A 19,284-nucleotide genomic window follows, 5' to 3' on the forward strand; every position below is an offset into this window, starting at 1 on the left:
AACTACTTATAATTAGGGACGGAACTAGATTAGTATGGGTGGGTGAGGTGACCATATATAAAACATCATCAACATTTTCTATTTTGTAAAATTTTATGTTGGACAGTAATATTTTATAAATTATAAGTTATAATATTTTAATATGTAGGATCATATTGGGAATTTTACTAATGAAATGTTAACTGAAAAGGGTAAATTAACTTTCATAAGTTCGTATTTATTTATTTGAAAAGGTGATTTTAAATGAGATGTACCAACACAACTAGGCTACATTTGAAAGCATACTACAAAATGTAAAGAAATTATTACCTCATGAATACAGAGAATTGAACTACAAATTAATTTACCAGTAATTTTTTTTAGTTTACATTATTATAATATTATTCACTTTTAACAATAAATTATATATAAAAGAAGAAGAGGAATAATTTGATTAAATTAAATTACAAATAAAGTAAATTTTAATAAAAACTACATAATAATTTAGTTTTTAAAATAAAAATTACATATAAAATGCAGAGAAAGGGAGAGAAGGGTGCTGGATTTCCTCTTCAATCTATAAGTAGCTGAGGTATAGGGTACTAGGTTGTAATGCTGAAAATAAGGATTAAGATATATATATATTGCAAAATATAGACTATTCAGCTGTGATTTTATGCATTTCTCATAGTTCCTATAATGTTCATGCAGCTGTAGGGATCAACCTATATGTATCATATAATATATAATTGACATATTTTCTGTCTTACACTAAATATTATTCCTTAACCTTCTTCAGTAATTCCACATGCAATCGGTGCCCACATGCCCTGCACAAGCTCATGAATTTCTTGATTCTCAAGCATTGTTTCTATATCAGCATCAAACTCTCTTCCATCAGAAAACTCTGCTTTCTGAATTTGCTTTGCACTTGGTTCATGGTTTCCAGTCATCAGCATCTTCAAGGACTGATCTTGAGGCATATAACAATAATCTGGGTACTGTGAGTTCCCAATTTGGTTTGCAATCTGGGCTGGTTGGTCTGCGACCGAAAGGGTTGGTTTTCCAAAAGGGTAAACAGCAAAAGGTGTTGCAGAGGATGACAAGTTCAGAATAGGAGTTTCCATGCTTTCAACAATGTCATCATGTGTGTTCTTCTTATCCACAGTATGATTTGGATCACGGCTGATCACCTGAGACAACTCACCAGCAGTGGTTCTTGTTTCACTGTTGTTAGGAGGAGAATCCATCAGAGGAGGCAACAGAGAAGAAGGTGATGATGATTCGTTTCCAGAGGAATTCAACCTCCTAACGTGCAATCTCCTCCCAGAAGGACTCTTCTCAAAGACTCTGCACACCACCCATTCGCTCTATAAAATGGGGGAAATTTCAAAACAAAACAACCTTAATTAACAAATGTTAATGAAGTTTTCAAGTAAACAAAAAAGAGACCATGTAATAAATCATACCTTAGCATATTGGTATTGATTCTGTTTCCCTTCCAACCTATATTCATGCATAACCCAGTTTGTCTTTTCACCTCTTGGAGCTCTTCCCTTGTAGAAAACTAAGGTTTTCTTCAGCCCAATGAGTGCATTTTCCGCTATTATCTCCTTGTCTTTTCCTGTGGCTTTCCAATAACCAGCCTCAGTGGCCCTATTAGCCCTTAAACCAGTTGGGTACTTTTTGTCCCTCACACAGAAATAATACCACTCAGTTTCCCCCATTTTAGCCAATGCTTCAAAAACCAAACATGATTGTAAAAAGGCATCATCAATTCACTGTCAAAGCAAGCTACAACAAGAATTCAATTAAAAAAGAAATGAAACGAAATGATGGACACACCAGGCAAATTCCATGGCTCACACTTGTTCAAATCAACCTCAGCAATGGCCACAGCACAGAAACAGTTGTCAGCAACCTTCTTTGTGAGGTAGCATTTTATGAGCTCCTCATCAGTTGGATGAAATCTAAAACCAGTTGGCAAGTTAAGCTTCTGATTTTCCTTACTTGGTTTGTAAACGTTCTCCATTGATCCAATCCCAAACCAAAATCCCCTGTTTCATCAAAGAAGCAAATGAAAAACAGAACACGACAAACTCGTAAATTTGTGTGCTCACGCAAAGAACACATTCAATTCTCAAACACATGTGAATCAAGGGAACCGACCACTCTGTTAAATAAGGAAGCACTATTGTCTTAGTTGCAAGAACAAAAAACAACAAAGGTTTTGGGTTTTGAGGGGTTACAAATTTTCTGCATTTGATTGTGAATTATGTAACCTAAAGGGGAAAGGGACTAGAGGGAATGAACAAAAAGTTTTTTTTTTTTTTTCGAGGAATTTGATGAATATGGTGTTAAGGAAAAATTGTGCACAAAAGAAACAAACTCCTTAAATACAGGTTTTTGTGGGTATTCATAACCACTGTTGACAAGTAACTGGGGAGCCTTCATGCCTGCATATGTACATGATTGAGTACTCAAAAGTTGAAAGGTGAAAATCATGAGTAAAAACAATCATTTTTTATTTCCGTAAAAGAAAAAAGGCGTGACGAATAGTAAAATAATAAACATGTTCTCAATCTTTCTAAAATTATATAGTTTGCTTTTATATCTTGAAAACATATTTTATCCCAAAAACATCGTGTTTAACAAGGGGCTAAAAATTGAATTGGACATGAAAACAACCTAAACTTTAGAGTGATTAGAAGTTGATTTAACTTTATAATGATTTTCGTACCTTACAAATTGTGTAGAGTTTCCTTTTCTATGATTGCTAAGAACACCTCACAGAGTCACCAGTCACCAATTTAGCCTGTTGGTAAATGTTGACGTTCCTATGCTCTTCAACTTATTTACCTTCTTTGTTTATAAACCAAACACTGCAACACAATACCAATAACAAAATAGAAAAACAGAAAGAAAAATGAGTTAGTGGCTTTACTTAATATCTGCAACTCTGAATACAGGATAAGATCATGCTTATACCGTATAAAGGAACAGAACTCAAAACACTGTGCTTGTAGATGTTAGATGATTCAATTATTTATAGTCATTTCTACATTTCTTAACGTACATAAGATGATACAAGAAGTTAAAGATAGAAATTTAACTTTAACTTTTTTTCAAGAATACTTTAATTATTTGTTACAAAATTAAAATTCCGGATATCTACAAAGAGTTCTTTGTTTTAAAAGTTACTTTATTTTCTCAAAATTCGGCGATTTTACAGTATAATCATATGTCATCTCTGTCTGTGTAATGATGAAGTGTTATCAATCATCTATTATTAATGTAATAACGATATTCGATTGACAGTTGTATATCTATATAATAAAGAGATTTCACTCAATTTTTTATTTATATGTAACAAGTTTTCACCCACAATTCCAGTAGAATGATGGTGTCATATTATCACTCTTACTTAGACCAGAAGAAAAATAAATGTATTTTTTGTTTATCTATACATTTGTAATCATGAAATTCTATACCAACAATTATACACTTATGAAATAATGAAATATTCCTGAATTTTATATTTATGTAATAACGAGGTTTGACAGTTGTATATATATACAATAATAATATTTCACCACTCATTATATATTTATATATGACAATAAATCTTTATAGACAATTGTAATAAAATGATAATAACATATTATCACGGTTACCAAAATAACAAATATGTTATTTCTGTTTATCTATACTATATATACATGTAAATGTATTACATTCTAGCAAAAGTTATATACCAGTGAAATTTTACCTATAATTTTATATTTATGTAATAATGAGTTTTTACTGATAATTATTTGTTACAAAATTAAAATTTTGAATATCTACAAAAAATTATCTTATCTTTCATACCCCATTTTTATGTTTCTATTTGATAACTTTAACTTTCTCTATTTTTATTTAAATTTCTTAAAAATATCTTAAATTTTTAAAAAATCACATAAAATAAATAAAAATATATTAAAATTAATATACTTATTAATATATAAAATAATAATAATTTTATAATAATTAATTGTTAACTTAAAAAAATAATATGTTAAAAATATGATCAATAAAAGAAAAAGAGACCAGAAAGAATGAATGTGTAACATAATCACAAATCTATACAAAGGAAAATTTTGCTTTTATATATGTTTTTTATATTATAAAATATAAATAAATATGGCCAATTTCTTCATTTCAATATCTTAGTTTAACAAACTAATTTGAAAAATCTAATTTTCAGTAACTATAACTAAGTTAGTTCATATATAATTATTTGTTTTTATTAGTGAATAATTTAAAATATTTTAACAAGCTATATGAATTATAAAACGATATTTTGTAAGAGTTTAAAAAATAGTGTATTAGAAGTAATCATGTGTTCTAAATATGGAATATGCTTATTTTAATATTAAAATTTTTAAAATATAAATAGAATTTTAATTAGTGAGTTTTATTATCTTAAATATATCATTTCTTTAAAATTTGTTCTCTTAATAGTTCTCTACCCTCACTTTAAATCTTCTAACTCATAGTTCATCTGTTTGAAAGAACACCTAAGTAATCACTAAGACAAGTCTTTAAATTTGTCTTATTAGTTTCTACAAAAGATTAAGTTAGTTTATATTATTTTTCTTTTAGTTGCGCATTTTCCTATGTATGTGAATGTTGTTCTATCGCATGTGTCATTTGAGTATTCTATAAGACTATCTACTAATCAATAATTCTAACAACATATTGTTGGCTACAAAACCAACGACAAGTGCACCGGTCGCAGCGTAACAAATAATAAATATAGTTCTCTCCTAAGGGACTTGTGCAATATTCGACAACTCTTGCATTCTAACTCAATTAGACCACAAAGTTCACACAAACACAAGAAACTCTTTTTAGTATTTTTATCAAACAGTTGATGTGCAAGAAAATGTAACAGTTTATTTACAATTTGTTGTGACTATAGTTCATTCACTTCACTCTCAGGCATTGACAAACATCTCCATTCCATGTTCAAGCCAAAATCAACTCATAAACATACTCAAATTTTATCCCTATAGTCTTTTAGCCTATGATAACTCATCAAGTTCCAATTCCTTGAATCATTAACAAGCAACCATGCATTAAGTACAAGAGTCTAAAATTATCCATGAATCAAGTTCTATTTCTAAATACAAGTATTCATTATGTAAGACCCATAAAAATATTTACCTTAATAGTAACAATTTTATTACTAGTAGTAATAAATTTCTTTGTGAATGAAAAATATAATAAGTTTATAAAATGTGGAAAGCTAAATAAGAAATTTTGGTAGCTTAAATGATAGAAAATTATGGGAATTTCAAGAACATGGGTTCAAACTCTTTTCTACCTTTTTCTTAAAAAAATATTAAAATATTGATAGTGGATAAAGCACTCAGATTTGAAGGCATTATTGAGAGATCCAATATGTGAAGTGGTGATTAAAATATTAATATAATAAATAATATTAAAAAATTGGTGAATAGTAAAATTTTTGGACTATAAATAGCCATGAGAGGGGAGGCTATTCTGCACAAAGAGAGGAAGAATCAAGTGAGAAAGCTTGAGAAATAGAGAAGAAAGAGTTAGGAAGAAAATTTAGTTGCAAGAAGAGTAGAGGTTCTGGAGGGTTTTCGGGGAAACAAATTCTGAGCAAGAGATTAAGTCTGGAATAGAGGTAGGGGAGCTAACCTTTCTAAGCTTTTATATTATGATTTAGTATTGTTTTATTACTATTCATGTCTTGAAATTCTGTGTGAATACTGTTAATGAAAAACATAGGTGCTTACGGTATATCTATCTATAATGAATTTATGTGCTAATATTATATGCTGTTGTTTTGAATCTGTAAATAAAAAATTTGTTAAAACTAGTTGAGGAACACTTTGGCTAAGGAAAGACTTGGTACTTAAGTTGTCCATTGTGACGCACCTCTCTTTCTTGGAAGTCTACTCGACGAGTTTTTAACTTAAATCTTGTTGAACAGATTATGTACTGTTAAATTATTGTGCAATATATCTTGTTGGAATGAAAATTTCTGATGAATTGATGTTATTGTGGTAGATATGGAATTATGAATTATAATTGTGATGGTAGGATAGAGAAAACTTAAAAGCCAGAGTTGGTACATCCCTGATCATAGAGCAGCCCTGGTCAAATCCAGTAAGTTGTGACTAGTCATATGTACTGACGTTTATGGTGAGTTTGATTCGTCAAACATTTGATTCTTCTCCGATGACCATTTATGGTGATATTTTAGTATTGTTAATTTATTGTGATATATTCATTTTGTATGATTTTTTTGCGATTATTGGATTTTATTATATTGGATTTGAATTTATGCATCTGAACATAATATGAGTATTATGAGGAGATTTTGTAAGGGTATAATGTGAGTTGAGGAATATGAGTATGGTATGAGTCTCGCGGAGAGATTCAGTAATGATATAGTATTTGTGTATATGTTGATGTTGAGGGTCCTGTAGTTGGAGGTTATCTTGATACTCTAATAATCATCCAGTCTCAAGTAGAGAAGGATGCATTATGTGGTGAGAGGGGCAGGAGGTCCTAGTCTATGTGCCGGTTTTGGACATAGTGTTGAGGACTAACCTTGTGGATTGTATGGAGTATTTTGGAAGTGTATTTGTAAGAAGAAGTAGAAGTCACACAAGTGCATAACCTCCCGTGACCGCTCATCAACATATCATCGGAATGAGTGCCTATTGGGTATTGTGGAATGAGTGTCTATTGGGTATTGTGGAATGAGTGTCTATTGAGTATTGTGGAACGAGTATCTATTAAGTATTGTGGGATGAGTATCTATTAGTAATTATGGTATTGTGGGATGAGTATCTATGATGCGATTGTTGTATGATGGTATGAAGGTGTCTGACATAATTATTATATGAGGTTTGTTGAGTGTATCAAAGTAATGGATGAGTATCTATGATGCGATTATTGTATGATGGTATGAGGGTGTCTGACATAATTATTATATGAGGTTTGTTGAGTGTATCAAAGTAATGGATGAGTATCTATGATGCGATTGTTGTATGATGGTATGAGGGTGTCTGACATAATTATTATATGAAGTTTGTTGAGTGTATCAAAGTAATTATGCATGTTTTTTAAATGATTGGTTGCATGTTAACTCACCCTACTTGTTTGTGTTTGTGTATGTGCGATGATCGTATAATTCGTTATACGGGAGCAGATGGAGGAATGTCGTCTGATTCAGTGTCAATGAAGAAAGAGATAGAAGAATAAGTTAGAAAAATTCGAATTATATTTATGAGTTTATAGTTGAAATCTGAGTTTAAAACATATATACATATACATATATATATCAACTATGAATTATCAAGTGTGAGATCAAGGGATGTTACCTTAAATGTAATGCTACAATATATCAATTATGAATTATCAAGTGTGAGATTACGAGATGTTACACATTAGACATTCAATTTCAAGGCTAGATTCTAAAGATATTTCCTAATATCTCAAAACAAATCAAGCACGAAAATAATCTACGTCAAGCATTAAGGATGAAAATTGAATACTAACATGAATTGGAAAAACATATATCATTAATAGCACAAAATTATACGAAGGTTTCATGTTTTACAACTAATCTCAACAAATAATAATGATATTTGATTGATAGTTATATATTTATGTAATAAAGAGATTTCACTGCTAATTTTTTACTTATATCTAACCACAAGTTTTCATTGACAATTCTCGTATCAGATAAATTATCTTTTCTTATGTGAAATGTTTTTATATGTAACTTGGTGATTATTTTGGAATGTGTTAAATGTTGTAGATAATTTGAACTTGTGAAATATTAGTAGATGTGTCATTTAAGCTTTTAATCCATGGGTTACCCTGTTCCTTTATAAAGTGTTTCACCTTACACATCTAACTTTTAAAAAAAAAAACAGTTTTAATCTTAATAAATATCTTTTCATTTTTTCTCTTTCTTATTAAAGTAACTTTGCACCACCTTAATAATAATATAATTTAATTTAAAATTTAAATATTATTTAATATACTTTTATATTTTGATAGTTATTAAAATATGATGTATATTATAATAATAGTTATATTAAAAAAATAAAAATAAAATAGTAAAACTAAAAGTAGTAATAATTAATAAAAAAGTAATAATAATATAAATTTGATTTGATATATTTAAATGTATTAAATTATATTATATTAAAATAAATTAAATAATTATAAAATTTTAAATAAAAAACAAAATTTTAAAAAACTCGGATACCGAAATCGTAAAATATGCTAACGACTTTTCATATCCGATAAACAAATAAAAAGGTTTATTTTTTTATTTAAAATTAAATAACTATTTCATTTTTGATATTATTTATTGTATTTTTATGTTTTATAAATTATTAAAATATGATTTATATTTTTATAATAGTTTTATTAAAAAAATAATAATAACTAAAATAACAGTAATAATAATGAAAATAAAGAAAACAATAAAAAAATATTTAAAATCATATTTAATGTATTTAAATATATTAAATTATATGAAATTAAAATAAATAATTATTACAATTTAAATAAAAAACAAAATTTTATATATTAAATATATAAATATTGATTCCATAAAAAGTTACTCAAAATAATTTTTTAGTTATAATCATATTTTAAATACATAATTTTATTATTTTAAAATTTTGAAAATATAATATATCTTAAGTTTATTTAAGCTTAAAAATAAAAATATTTTGAAAGAAAAAAAAATGTTCAGAATAAGTTATTTTTTATAGGTCTAGAAATTACTTATATTTGAAAACAATTGTAAAACACATTTTAATTCTTTCTTGTTTTGACGGTTTTTATAAATTTAATTTTATAAACTATTTAAAAATATTATATATAAATAAAATTTTAACTTATATTTAGTTTTACATCTAAATTATAATAAGCTCATCTCAATTTAAAAGGAAACGTTTTTTCTCAAAAAAAATCAATAATAAAAAAATCAAATAATATATTATTATAAAACAATATTAATATAACATTAACATTTTCAAACATTTAAATTGAATAAAAATACACACAATTTTATAAAATTAAAAAAAATTATATGTTAACAATTATAAAAAATAGAGAATTGAGTAAATATTTTTTAAAAAAATCATATGTGTTTATAAACTATTAGACATAGATAAAAATATCTAAAACATAATAAAATAAATAAAAGATGAAATTAATAACTAAATATTTATCAATTTAATTATATATATATATATATATATATATATATATATATATATATATATATAATAAGTTCAAGTTACTATGATATTGGAAATGGTTAGAAAAAATTACATTTGAGAATATTACCAAGAAATATTGAGAAGAGAGTAAATTTTCTCATTATGTAAAATAATTTTTTTTTAATTCAGTACAAGATTTTTTTCTATAATAAGTCAACTAATTAGTAAACATGATCTTAGAGTTGTTTTCATGTTTTTAATGAATAATACGTGATGATATTGTTTTCTTTTTGTTTTTATCAAAAAATATATTGTATAAAACACTTTCATTTTCTGAATTAGAATTAAAATAAACATTGTTATTAAATATATAAAGAGAAAATAATATAATAAAATCACAAGTATTATCTAGATATTTGAAATTTTAGAGTTTTTATTTAGTTATTTATTGTATTTGTTTTAGGTTGAAAACACTTTTTTGTTAATTATTTATTTATAGCAATTGATTCAGTGATTTTTTGTTTATTTATTGTTTTATGTGATTTTTATATTTTTAAATTAATATTAATGGTAACATAATTATATTTGGCAATTCTAAAAACGAGAGTTCATGAGTTGGCCCTAACGCATAGGACTTTGAGGATATTTTATCATGTGGGCTTTTCTAATAATTTTTTTGGTCTAGTGGGCTTTTTTGGCCACAACCCACATGGGTTAGGGTCAAATCCCATTACGTGGATTAGGGCCAAATCCCATTATGTGGACTTATTTGACCGATCTAAATATTAGATATGAAAGGATGAATGTAGGGGAATTCCAAATAAAAAGTCTTTTTGAAGTATGTTTCATAGAGTATTCATTAAAGTAGGGACATACAATGGATGATGTTCTGAGACTCCACTAATCATTCATACTCAAACAGAGAGGATGTATTACAAGGTAAGGGTAACAGGAGTTCCTAGTCTAAAGAACAATGTAGTTCTTATGATAATAAAGGATTATCTTACAAGTACATTATTTCCAAGTTGTCCTACATTAATGCGATTTATCTAGATGATTGAGTCTAAAATAGTCTTTATCTTTGTGGCTTGTGCTTTATAATTTGTGTAAATCTTGTAGTATGATTATGAATTGTTTATCTATTATTTAATACATCTTTTGATCTATTATCTTACTCTCTCTTTTTGTGTTTCTATTCTGTTTTTTGGAATTCTTCTTTTGTAATGATTATATAAATGGTGTCAGCACACTAAGATGTAGGTTTTAAAACATCTCTTAAAAAAGATGTTAGTATTATGATATAGATATAAGACTTGTAGTCTTAGTTTTGGTCAATATTTAAAAAAAATTGTTGTATACTCTTTATATGTCTAACATTATTTGAAATTATATATGTACACCACTTAGTTTAGTATATGTCATGAGATGACTTTAATAAATCGATCACATATTTTCTTTATCCATACTTGTGTTTTTTAATTATATAATATTTTATTTAATGTTTTTACATTATTAAATGAAATGTTACAAAACTATTTTAATTTTATCAATTCAATATGTTAATTTTTATATTTCAAACAATATTCAACAATTAAATCATTCAGACAAAATTTCAACAATAGGAGCAAAATCAATCATTTAGTTTCAAAACACCTACTCTCATTTTAAACTTACATAGTTGTATATTTGGATAATGATACTATGACAACATTTTTTTTGATAACATTTTAACATTATCTATGTGTCATTCTGTGATTGATTCAAAATTACTCCACAATTAATAATAATAATCATAAACACCAACATGGACCAATCACAAAATGACACGTAGATGATGTTAAAAAATTGTCAAAAAAATGTTGTCAAAGTATCGATATTTTAATGTGATTATATATTAACTTATCTTACCTATAACAACTTGATTTTCAAGAAGTTTACCGAAAAAAGATATTAAATAAATATACTCAAATATCGTGTAATCTCCTTTGCAAAAACAAAAACCTATAAAATGAAGTAATGTTCATTTCTTTTCTTAGCTGTTCAGATTTCTTGACCATGTGTAGCGAAAACAAGAAAAAAAAGAGCTCAAAATTCAAAGAGAACAAAAAAAAATTATCTCACGATCAAAATTTTGTTTAACTCCTCTAGTTTTATTCCATGTTACCTCCTATCTTCTGACTTTAGAAAATAAAAAGCATAAAAGATTGCTAAAAGTTCTTAGAGAAAAGAATTATATAATTTAGATTTTAAAATAATAATAATTTTTAGATAAAAAAAGAATTAAAATATTATAATTAATTATAATATAATTTTTCGTTAACTTTAAACTATATCTCCAAATGCTCATAAATTCTAATTATATACCCAACATTCAATAAATATTAAAAAAAGTGGCCTAACTATTTTATTACTTTCGAATTAACAAGGTTAGCATATAATTCTTCTACGAACTAGTATGCTTGCATGCGGGACTATTAAAATTAATATATCACTGTTAATTAAAAGTAACAAAGTAGGACCAGATTCACCAATTTATTAATTGTTAGGTATTTATAAAAAATAATAATCCTTTTTAGAGGTACCAATTTTAACAGGCACTGATTTTAAAACTAACAAAAAACTATTTAACGCATAATTATGTTTCATTAAAATTTTAATTCCTTTCTATATGCTATTACGTAAATTTAATTCACTTTATTTTAATTTAAAATTTGAAATTTCCATTTTCTAAAATGTAAATCAAATAAAAATTATCTTTTGCTTGGTATTAAAAAATAAAAACAAAATATGATTGATTATGTTATATAAGTATAGATTTTACCTTATAGAAAGCAAGAAATACCTAAAAGTACTTATTTTGAAATATTTAAAAATTATAGTTTTTGATTAGTTAATCCAACACCTATAATCTAACTATGATAAGTTGTCAGATAAAACAAAATTGAACTCAACTTAATTATTATTTGTGTTAAATAGAAAATTAAATCCAATCAACTTATTAAGTGATTGTAGATGCGAATTGTGCAAAATCAAATGAGGAAACTCTAAATGAACTTAAACCACAAGTCTTTGTTTAATTTTTTCTTGAACAAAAAAATACAAATTATTATATAATAAAATTAGGTGCATGATCCTGTCTCTATATACAGGAACATCAAATTAAACGAAAATAACAATGTTGTATGTTTACAACGTTTTATGATTCTTCTAAAAAAGTGGATGTTGGCAGCACCATTAATGCTCATATAGTTCTCCTATCACAAGGATCACTATGTCTGATCTTCCACCTCATTACCTTCTCCTAATTGCATATTAGAGTGATGTCCACAACACACATTTTTACTTTTATAATTAATGAAATGAATAAAGTAATACTAATTATTCGAGTAATTTTTTTTATATCAATAATGATAAAGGATGACGAAAACGGTATAGTAAACTTGTACTTCTAGAAAAAAAAAAAAACCCTATAATTCAGAGCCATTAAACTTGTTACATCTCGTAATAAAGAGGTCAATATATTACCATATAAATTAAGATTCAATTTCGGGGTATGTGTAATGTTCAACACAGATTACATTAAATAGTAAAAACAGATGGCTACACGCATATAACTATAATTAGTTTAGTTTTAAAAAGTTTATATTTAAATTAACAGTATTTAAAAAAAATAATTAAATTTACATAAAAGACCATTAAAAAATGATAAGATTTATTTTAATTTAGAAAAATAATTATTTAAATAACAAAATTAGAAAAAACTGTGTTTATTAAAAAGAAAGAATTGTCTTTATTAATAGTGTAGATTCAAAATATAACCAATATAATCATAACCCATAAAATAATCAATTACTCAACACAAGAAAAATTGTTATTCTACTCTTTGTTAGCTAGCTTCGAGTACTTATTATAAAGTAATCTATTTTATTAGTTGTGTTGTGCAACATCGTTATTAATTTTAAAAAAAAGTAGTTTATATATATATATATATATATATATATATATATATATATATATATATATATATATATATAATATTTTTGTACCGTTATAGTTAAATTTGTTGTATATTAATGATATAAACCAAACACTGAAACACCATTCGAATAAGATATTAAAAAACAGAAAGATAAATGTCTCAGTACTGGCTTTACTTAATATCTGCAACACATTCAGCATGAGATGATGCTTATACCATGTAATGCACTAACTCAAAACATATGCTTGTAAATGTTAGACTATTCATAATATTTATAACCATTTCCATCTTTATGACGTACATAAGTTTATACAAGTAGTTAAAGATAAAAAATTTAAAAACTTTCAATTTTTTTAAAAACAAGAATTTAATCATTTGTTAAGGAGATTTCTTAGTTTAAAAGTTATTTTATTTTCTTAAAGTTCCACGACTTTATAATACAATCGTATCATATCTATCTTTATATTTGTGATGAATTCTTATTAATTATTTTCCATTTATATAATTATGAAAATTGACTGAAAATATTTTAATGACAATTTTAAATTTATATAACAATGAGTCTTTACCAACAATTTCAGTAAAATAATAATGAAATTATTAATCTTACTAAAAAGAAAATATAAATATACTTTATTTTATTTGTATTTGTGCCATGATGAAAATTTACTCACAATTACATATTCATATAATAATGAGATTTGAACAGTAATTATGCATTTATATAATAATAAGTTTTTATCAAAAGTTCTAGAAATATGACAGTAACAAATTATCAAACAGTATTAGAAATAATTTAATTTTTCACTATCCTTATTTTTAAAATGACATACATTTTTTTATCTTATAAATTGATATGTTAATTTCATTTACAATTTTAAAAACGGGATTCTACGTTTATACTAGTCAATTATAAAATTTATTGAAAATTGGATACTTATGTAATGATGAGATTTTATAAATGTGATCTATATGTGTAATATATGTGTAATGATATGAATTCTTATCTATCATTTTACATTTATGAAATAATATAATGAGATTTTGTTGATAATTGTCCTTGTTTGAAAAGGTGATTCTACTAACATCTTTATACTGGTTAATTATAATGTTTATTAACAATTGTATACTTATGTAATAATAGATTTTATGACCTGATCTTTTTATGTGTCATGATATTATTTATCATTGTACAAAGATTTGACTGACAATTGTATATTTATGTAATAAAGAAATTTCAATGACAATTTTAAATTTATATATAACAATAAGTTTTTACCGACAATTTTAACAAAATAATAATGACATCATCACTCTTATTCAAAAGAAAAATATAAATATACATTTTGTTTATTTATATTATGTGATGATGAAAATTTACTGACAATAGTATACTTATGTAACAATGAGATTTAATCAGTAATCCTATATTTAATAATGAGTTTCTATCAAAAATTCTATAAGCATGACAGTACCAAATTATCTAACAATGAGATTTTATCACTCTTGTTTTTATTAAAATACACATACTCTTTTATCTTATTTATATTGATGTAAAAATTGGATTTCATTGACAATTATACACTTGTTTGAATGAATGTAAGAATAGTTTAATTATTTGTTACGTTATTAAAATTTTAATAGGTGGATATCTACAAATAATTTTTTTACTTTTAAAAGTTACTTTGTCTTTTTAAGATTTAGTGTAGTTGGATGCAATTTTGTGTAACGATTAATTTTTATTAACTATTTTTTATTTATGTAATAATAAAATTCGATTGATAGTTATATATTTATATAATAAAAGAATTTTTACTAACCATTTTATAATTATATATAATAATGAGTCTTTATGGACAATTCTAATATAATGAAGAGAGTGACGTATCATATTACTCTTACTCAAAATAAAAAAGTAAATATAATTTTTGTTTTATTTATAATTGTGTACTGATAAATATTTTATGAACAATTCTATACTTATATAATAATGAGATATTATGTGTAATTATACATTTGTATAATAACGCGTTTATAACTAACAATTCTAGAGGCATAATTAACACTAATACGTTATCAGATAGTATTATAAATATTTTGTTTTTCATCACTTACTTAAGAGAAAAATACTCATTCTTTTATTTTATCTTATATATACGGACGTAATAATGAAATCTTATAGATAATTATACACCTATGTAATACGATCGAGATTCTACCAACACATCAAATGTAAGTCTACTACTCAAATAAATTATTAACAATAATAAGAGCATCAACATTTAAATCCAATATATTTCTAATCATCCTACAAATTTCATTCTATATCCTTATAACCTAATTAAAACAAAGGTTAAAATGTCTTTCTCTCCAAAATTTATCTGTGTTGGAAAAGAAACAAGTTTATGTCGTTCACAAGAAGATAAACCTAACAAATAAACACACCACATACTCATACCAAGAGTGTTTCTTATTCAAATAAAATAAAATTAATTCCAAACTAAAGTTGCTTTAAGAGAAAGATAATGTTCCTCAAAAAACAAAAGAAACATGATAAATCTATTTTTTATATACTGAAATAGGTGTGTGGAAGTGAAAGATAGAATGCATGAAAGCTAAGCATGCATATGCATATTCCTCGTAGAAGGATAATATATATAAATTGGTAGTGGCAACTATATATTAATTATTTTGTTATTTTGTAATTAATATATAGGATTAATTTTTTAAAAATTAAAATGACTTTATCTTAATTTATTTAAAAATATCTCTTCTTAAAGTAAAATTTAAACTGAAACATAAGCCATGTTTGGATTAATTATCTGTGTATGTTAGGTTCGTCTCATTGTTCATATTCATGCAGCTTTTAACAAACTCAGTGACAAAATTAAACTTTATTGTGAAGAGACCTTAGTTTGGAAGCATGATAAGAAAAAGAAAAGGCACCACCATTGCTGTTACCAACGTTGGAACACTCAAACAAATTCGCGCCTTAATGATCGTTAATGGTTTTACTTCCAACGTTGGATTCCTCCGAAAACTCGTCCTCGCCGCAGCCATGTCAATGGTCGGCCCCTCAGCTAATGCCGCTGTGACACAATACGCACTCCAAATGTTCGCTCAAATTCCCCAACCAGACACCTTCATGTGGAACACCATCATCAGAGGCTCTTCTCAGAGCCGTGATCCCTTGCACGCCGTGGCACTGTATGCCCAGATGGACCAGCGTTCCGTTAAGCCTGATAACTTCACATTCCCATTTGTTCTCAAGGCTTGCACCAAGCTGGTCTGGGTCAAAACTGGTTCCGCTGTTCATGGTAGGGTTTTGAGGCTTGGGTTTGGTTCAAATGTGGTTGTGAGGAACACCCTTTTGGTTTTCCATGCTAAATGTGGAGACTTGAAGATTGCTACTGAGATTTTTGATGATTCGGATAAGAGGGATGTGGTTGCTTGGTCTGCACTCATTGCTGGGTATGCCCAAAGAGGGGACTTGAGTGTTGCACGGAAACTGTTTGGTGAAATGCCCAATAGAGATTTGGTGTCATGGAATGTGATGATCACAGCCTACACAAAGAATGGTGAGATGAAGTGTGCTAGAAAACTTTTTGATGAATCTCCTATGAGGGATGTTGTTAGTTGGAATACGATGATCGGTGGTTATGTGCTTCGTGGCTTGAACCGGGAGGCGTTGGAGTTGTTTGATGAGATGTGTACAGTTGGGGAGTGTCCCGATGAAGTAACAATGTTGAGCTTGGTGTGTGCTTGTACTGATTTGGGGGATTTAGAGAGTGGCGAGAAGGTGCACACCAAGATTATCGAAATGAGTAAGGGAAAGTTTAGCACGTTGTTGGGAAATGCTCTTGTTGATATGTATGCCAAGTGTGGAAATATTAGGAAAGCAATTCATGTGTTTTGGTTGATAAGAGATAAAGATGTGGTCTCGTGGAACACGGTCATTAGTGGGTTGGCCTTTCATGGCCATGCTGAGGAATCACTTGGTCTGTTTAGGGAAATGCAGAGTACCAAGGTTTGTCCAGATGAGATCACTTTTGTTGGTGTTTTGGCAGCTTGTAGTCATGTCGGGAATGTTGATGAGGGTAATCGTTATTTTCATCTTATGAGAAGTAAGTACAAGATTGAGCCAAACATTAGACATTGTGGGTGCGTGGTGGACATGCTGGGACGTGCTGGACTTTTGAAGGAGGCGTTTGATTTCATAGCTTCCATGAAAATTGAACCAAATGCAATTATTTGGAGGAGTTTGCTTGGAGCTTGCAAAGTTCATGGAGACGTGGATTTGGCAAAACAAGCAAATGAGCAGCTGCTCAGAATGAGAGGGAATCAAAGTGGGGACTATGTGTTGTTGTCAAATGTATATGCTTCACAAGGTGAATGGAATGGGGCTGAGAAGATAAGGAAGCTGATGGACGACAATGGTGTGACCAAAAATCGCGGCTCTAGCTTTGTTGAGGCACACAGTTGATGCGTCAAGTATTGTGGTAACATGAATGTTGATCAATTATTGAAATATCTTTTTTTCACTTTGGTAAGACACCAAGTAGTAGGTGGATCTAAAATTGATCTACGTTCAACTCCACACTGTGACACTGATAACCGTAAAGTGAAACTTCATAACTGCAGGCGGAAACTAGTTTTGGCTTATTCATACAAATATCAATTTATTTCTGCGGACTGAACATGATTGGGTGGAGTTACATTTGATCTTTGGGTCTGTTAAGATATTTGTGCCTGCAATGTTTCAAGTCATTGTGAATGAAATAATTCCATCACAAAGTTGTTCATATCTCAAGATTTGAATTCATAGCCTGGATGAGGATTGTCCATAATGCAGTTACTGGAATTTGGATGGAATTTGCTTGGAGCTTGCATAGTTAATGGAGAAGAGGAGTTGGTAAAACACAAATGAGAAGGGACCAGGGTGGTGAGTGGAGAATATTTGATGTGCCTGGAGTTGGAGGACAACATGCATTCTATAGGCATATGCACTTCAAATCCATCAATGCACTAACAATGCTAAATAGTTGCTTTTAGAAAAACAAAATTTGAGTAGTTGCTGGTTATGTTGAGAGGCCGACTTCCAGGAAATGTAAGTGATCAAGAAAAACTAATCCATTACTCAGAACTTTTTCCTTCAATTGACAACACATCACGCAATGGGTCTTTTGAGAGGGATTCATACGGAAGATATGAGAAATAAGCCTAGTTCACATAAAAGATTAAGAGTACTTTCAATTACTAGAATCCTTCTGTCGTTGTTCTTTATAAAAGTACATACTTGTCTTGGTTAAAAAGACTTTTGATATAGGAATTCATCTGAGTTGGTTTACCAATAAACTTTCGACTCTAATATTATTGATAAATCATTTAAGCAAAATTTACAAAAGAAAAATTTACAATCTCCATAATGCTAATTTTTCTTCTTTATTTAATCTAATACTTAAACTCACATACTTAAATTTCCAACATCACATCTTTTTTTGACAATGCCTTGATGTATGAGTGTTCTGGTACCCTTTACCCATTACATACTAATATAGATTTTTTCTTTTCATGCTGGAAAAGTTGCCAAAGCCAGTTCTTAAAGTGGAGTAACGAGTGTACTTGTTCTATTTTCCATATTCAATTTTTAATTATAACTCCACATATTCCCACGATTGGAAACTTTCTTCTTCGGAAATTTTAAATCCTCTGTATCTTTCTATTCTATGTTCAGTATTTTGATAACTCTTTCTCTTCTTTTGACTTTGAAGTTCATAAGGATGAATGTACTGTATATTTTTTTGTGTAGCCATCTTACTCACTAAACTATTTAGCCTTTCGAGATAATAATTGTATTTTTAAATTCTGTACTTCAAAATTGTTTTTTTATATAAATATTAGAAGAATGAATTAAAATATGTATGCATTAACAATATAAAAAGTTACAGTCATATCTAATTATATATTGGACTGTATGATACGATTGTTAACTTCTGTGCTACATACTTCAAAAATTATATTAAAGTGGTATATTATTGATTAAAATTGTTTGCATTGACA

At 27.4% G+C, this 19,284-nt stretch overlaps 2 protein-coding genes across 4 annotated transcripts; one reads left to right on the plus strand and one right to left on the minus strand.

The window, feature by feature from the left end:
• Positions 1-459: 459 nt before the first annotated feature.
• Positions 460-3,002, minus strand: LOC108328496 (NAC domain-containing protein 92). Of its 3 annotated transcripts, XM_017562369.2 has the most exons (5): positions 2,968-3,002; positions 2,720-2,861; positions 1,825-2,036; positions 1,449-1,717; positions 460-1,349 (listed from the first exon to the last, which is right to left on the minus strand). In XM_017562369.2, the coding sequence occupies exons 3-5, from the start codon at positions 2,009-2,011 to the stop codon at positions 765-767; spliced, it is 1,041 nt and encodes a 346-aa protein (XP_017417858.1). In that variant the 5' UTR covers positions 2,012-2,036; positions 2,720-2,861; positions 2,968-3,002; the 3' UTR covers positions 460-764. The 3 variants fall into 3 exon arrangements, with proteins under 3 accessions (XP_017417858.1, XP_052728400.1, XP_052728399.1); XM_052872440.1 differs by lacking the exons at positions 2,720-2,861; positions 2,968-3,002 and adding an exon at positions 2,149-2,437; XM_052872439.1 differs by lacking the exons at positions 2,720-2,861; positions 2,968-3,002 and having other exon boundaries at positions 1,825-2,437.
• A 13,045-nt stretch (positions 3,003-16,047) lies between these two features.
• On the plus strand, positions 16,048-18,538 carry LOC108328131 (pentatricopeptide repeat-containing protein At5g15300). Its single transcript, XM_017561941.2, has one exon. It carries the CDS (start codon positions 16,148-16,150, stop codon positions 17,705-17,707), a length of 1,560 nt encoding a protein of 519 aa, XP_017417430.1. The 5' UTR covers positions 16,048-16,147; the 3' UTR covers positions 17,708-18,538.
• Positions 18,539-19,284: the final 746 nt, after the last annotated feature.

This window comes from Vigna angularis, chromosome 2 (assembly GCF_016808095.1).
Source record: "Vigna angularis cultivar LongXiaoDou No.4 chromosome 2, ASM1680809v1, whole genome shotgun sequence".
Lineage (NCBI taxonomy): Eukaryota > Viridiplantae > Streptophyta > Magnoliopsida > Fabales > Fabaceae > Vigna > Vigna angularis.

What these genes read in the sequence shown, in the direction of transcription:
- LOC108328496 (XM_017562369.2), bottom strand. Translation starts at nt 2,011, where the DNA reads ATGGAGAACGTTTACAAACCAAGTAAGGAAAATCAGAAGCTTAACTTG. An exon ending in TGAGCCATGGAATTTGCCTG is followed by an intron (nt 1,718 to 1,824) that starts GTGTGTCCATCA and finishes TGGTTTTTGAAG; the next exon opens with CATTGGCTAAAATGGGGGAA. An exon ending in ATCAATACCAATATGCTAAG is followed by an intron (nt 1,350 to 1,448) that starts GTATGATTTATT and finishes CCCATTTTATAG; the next exon opens with AGCGAATGGGTGGTGTGCAG.
- LOC108328131 (XM_017561941.2), top strand. Translation starts at nt 16,148, where the DNA reads ATGATAAGAAAAAGAAAAGGCACCACCATTGCTGTTACCAACGTTGGA.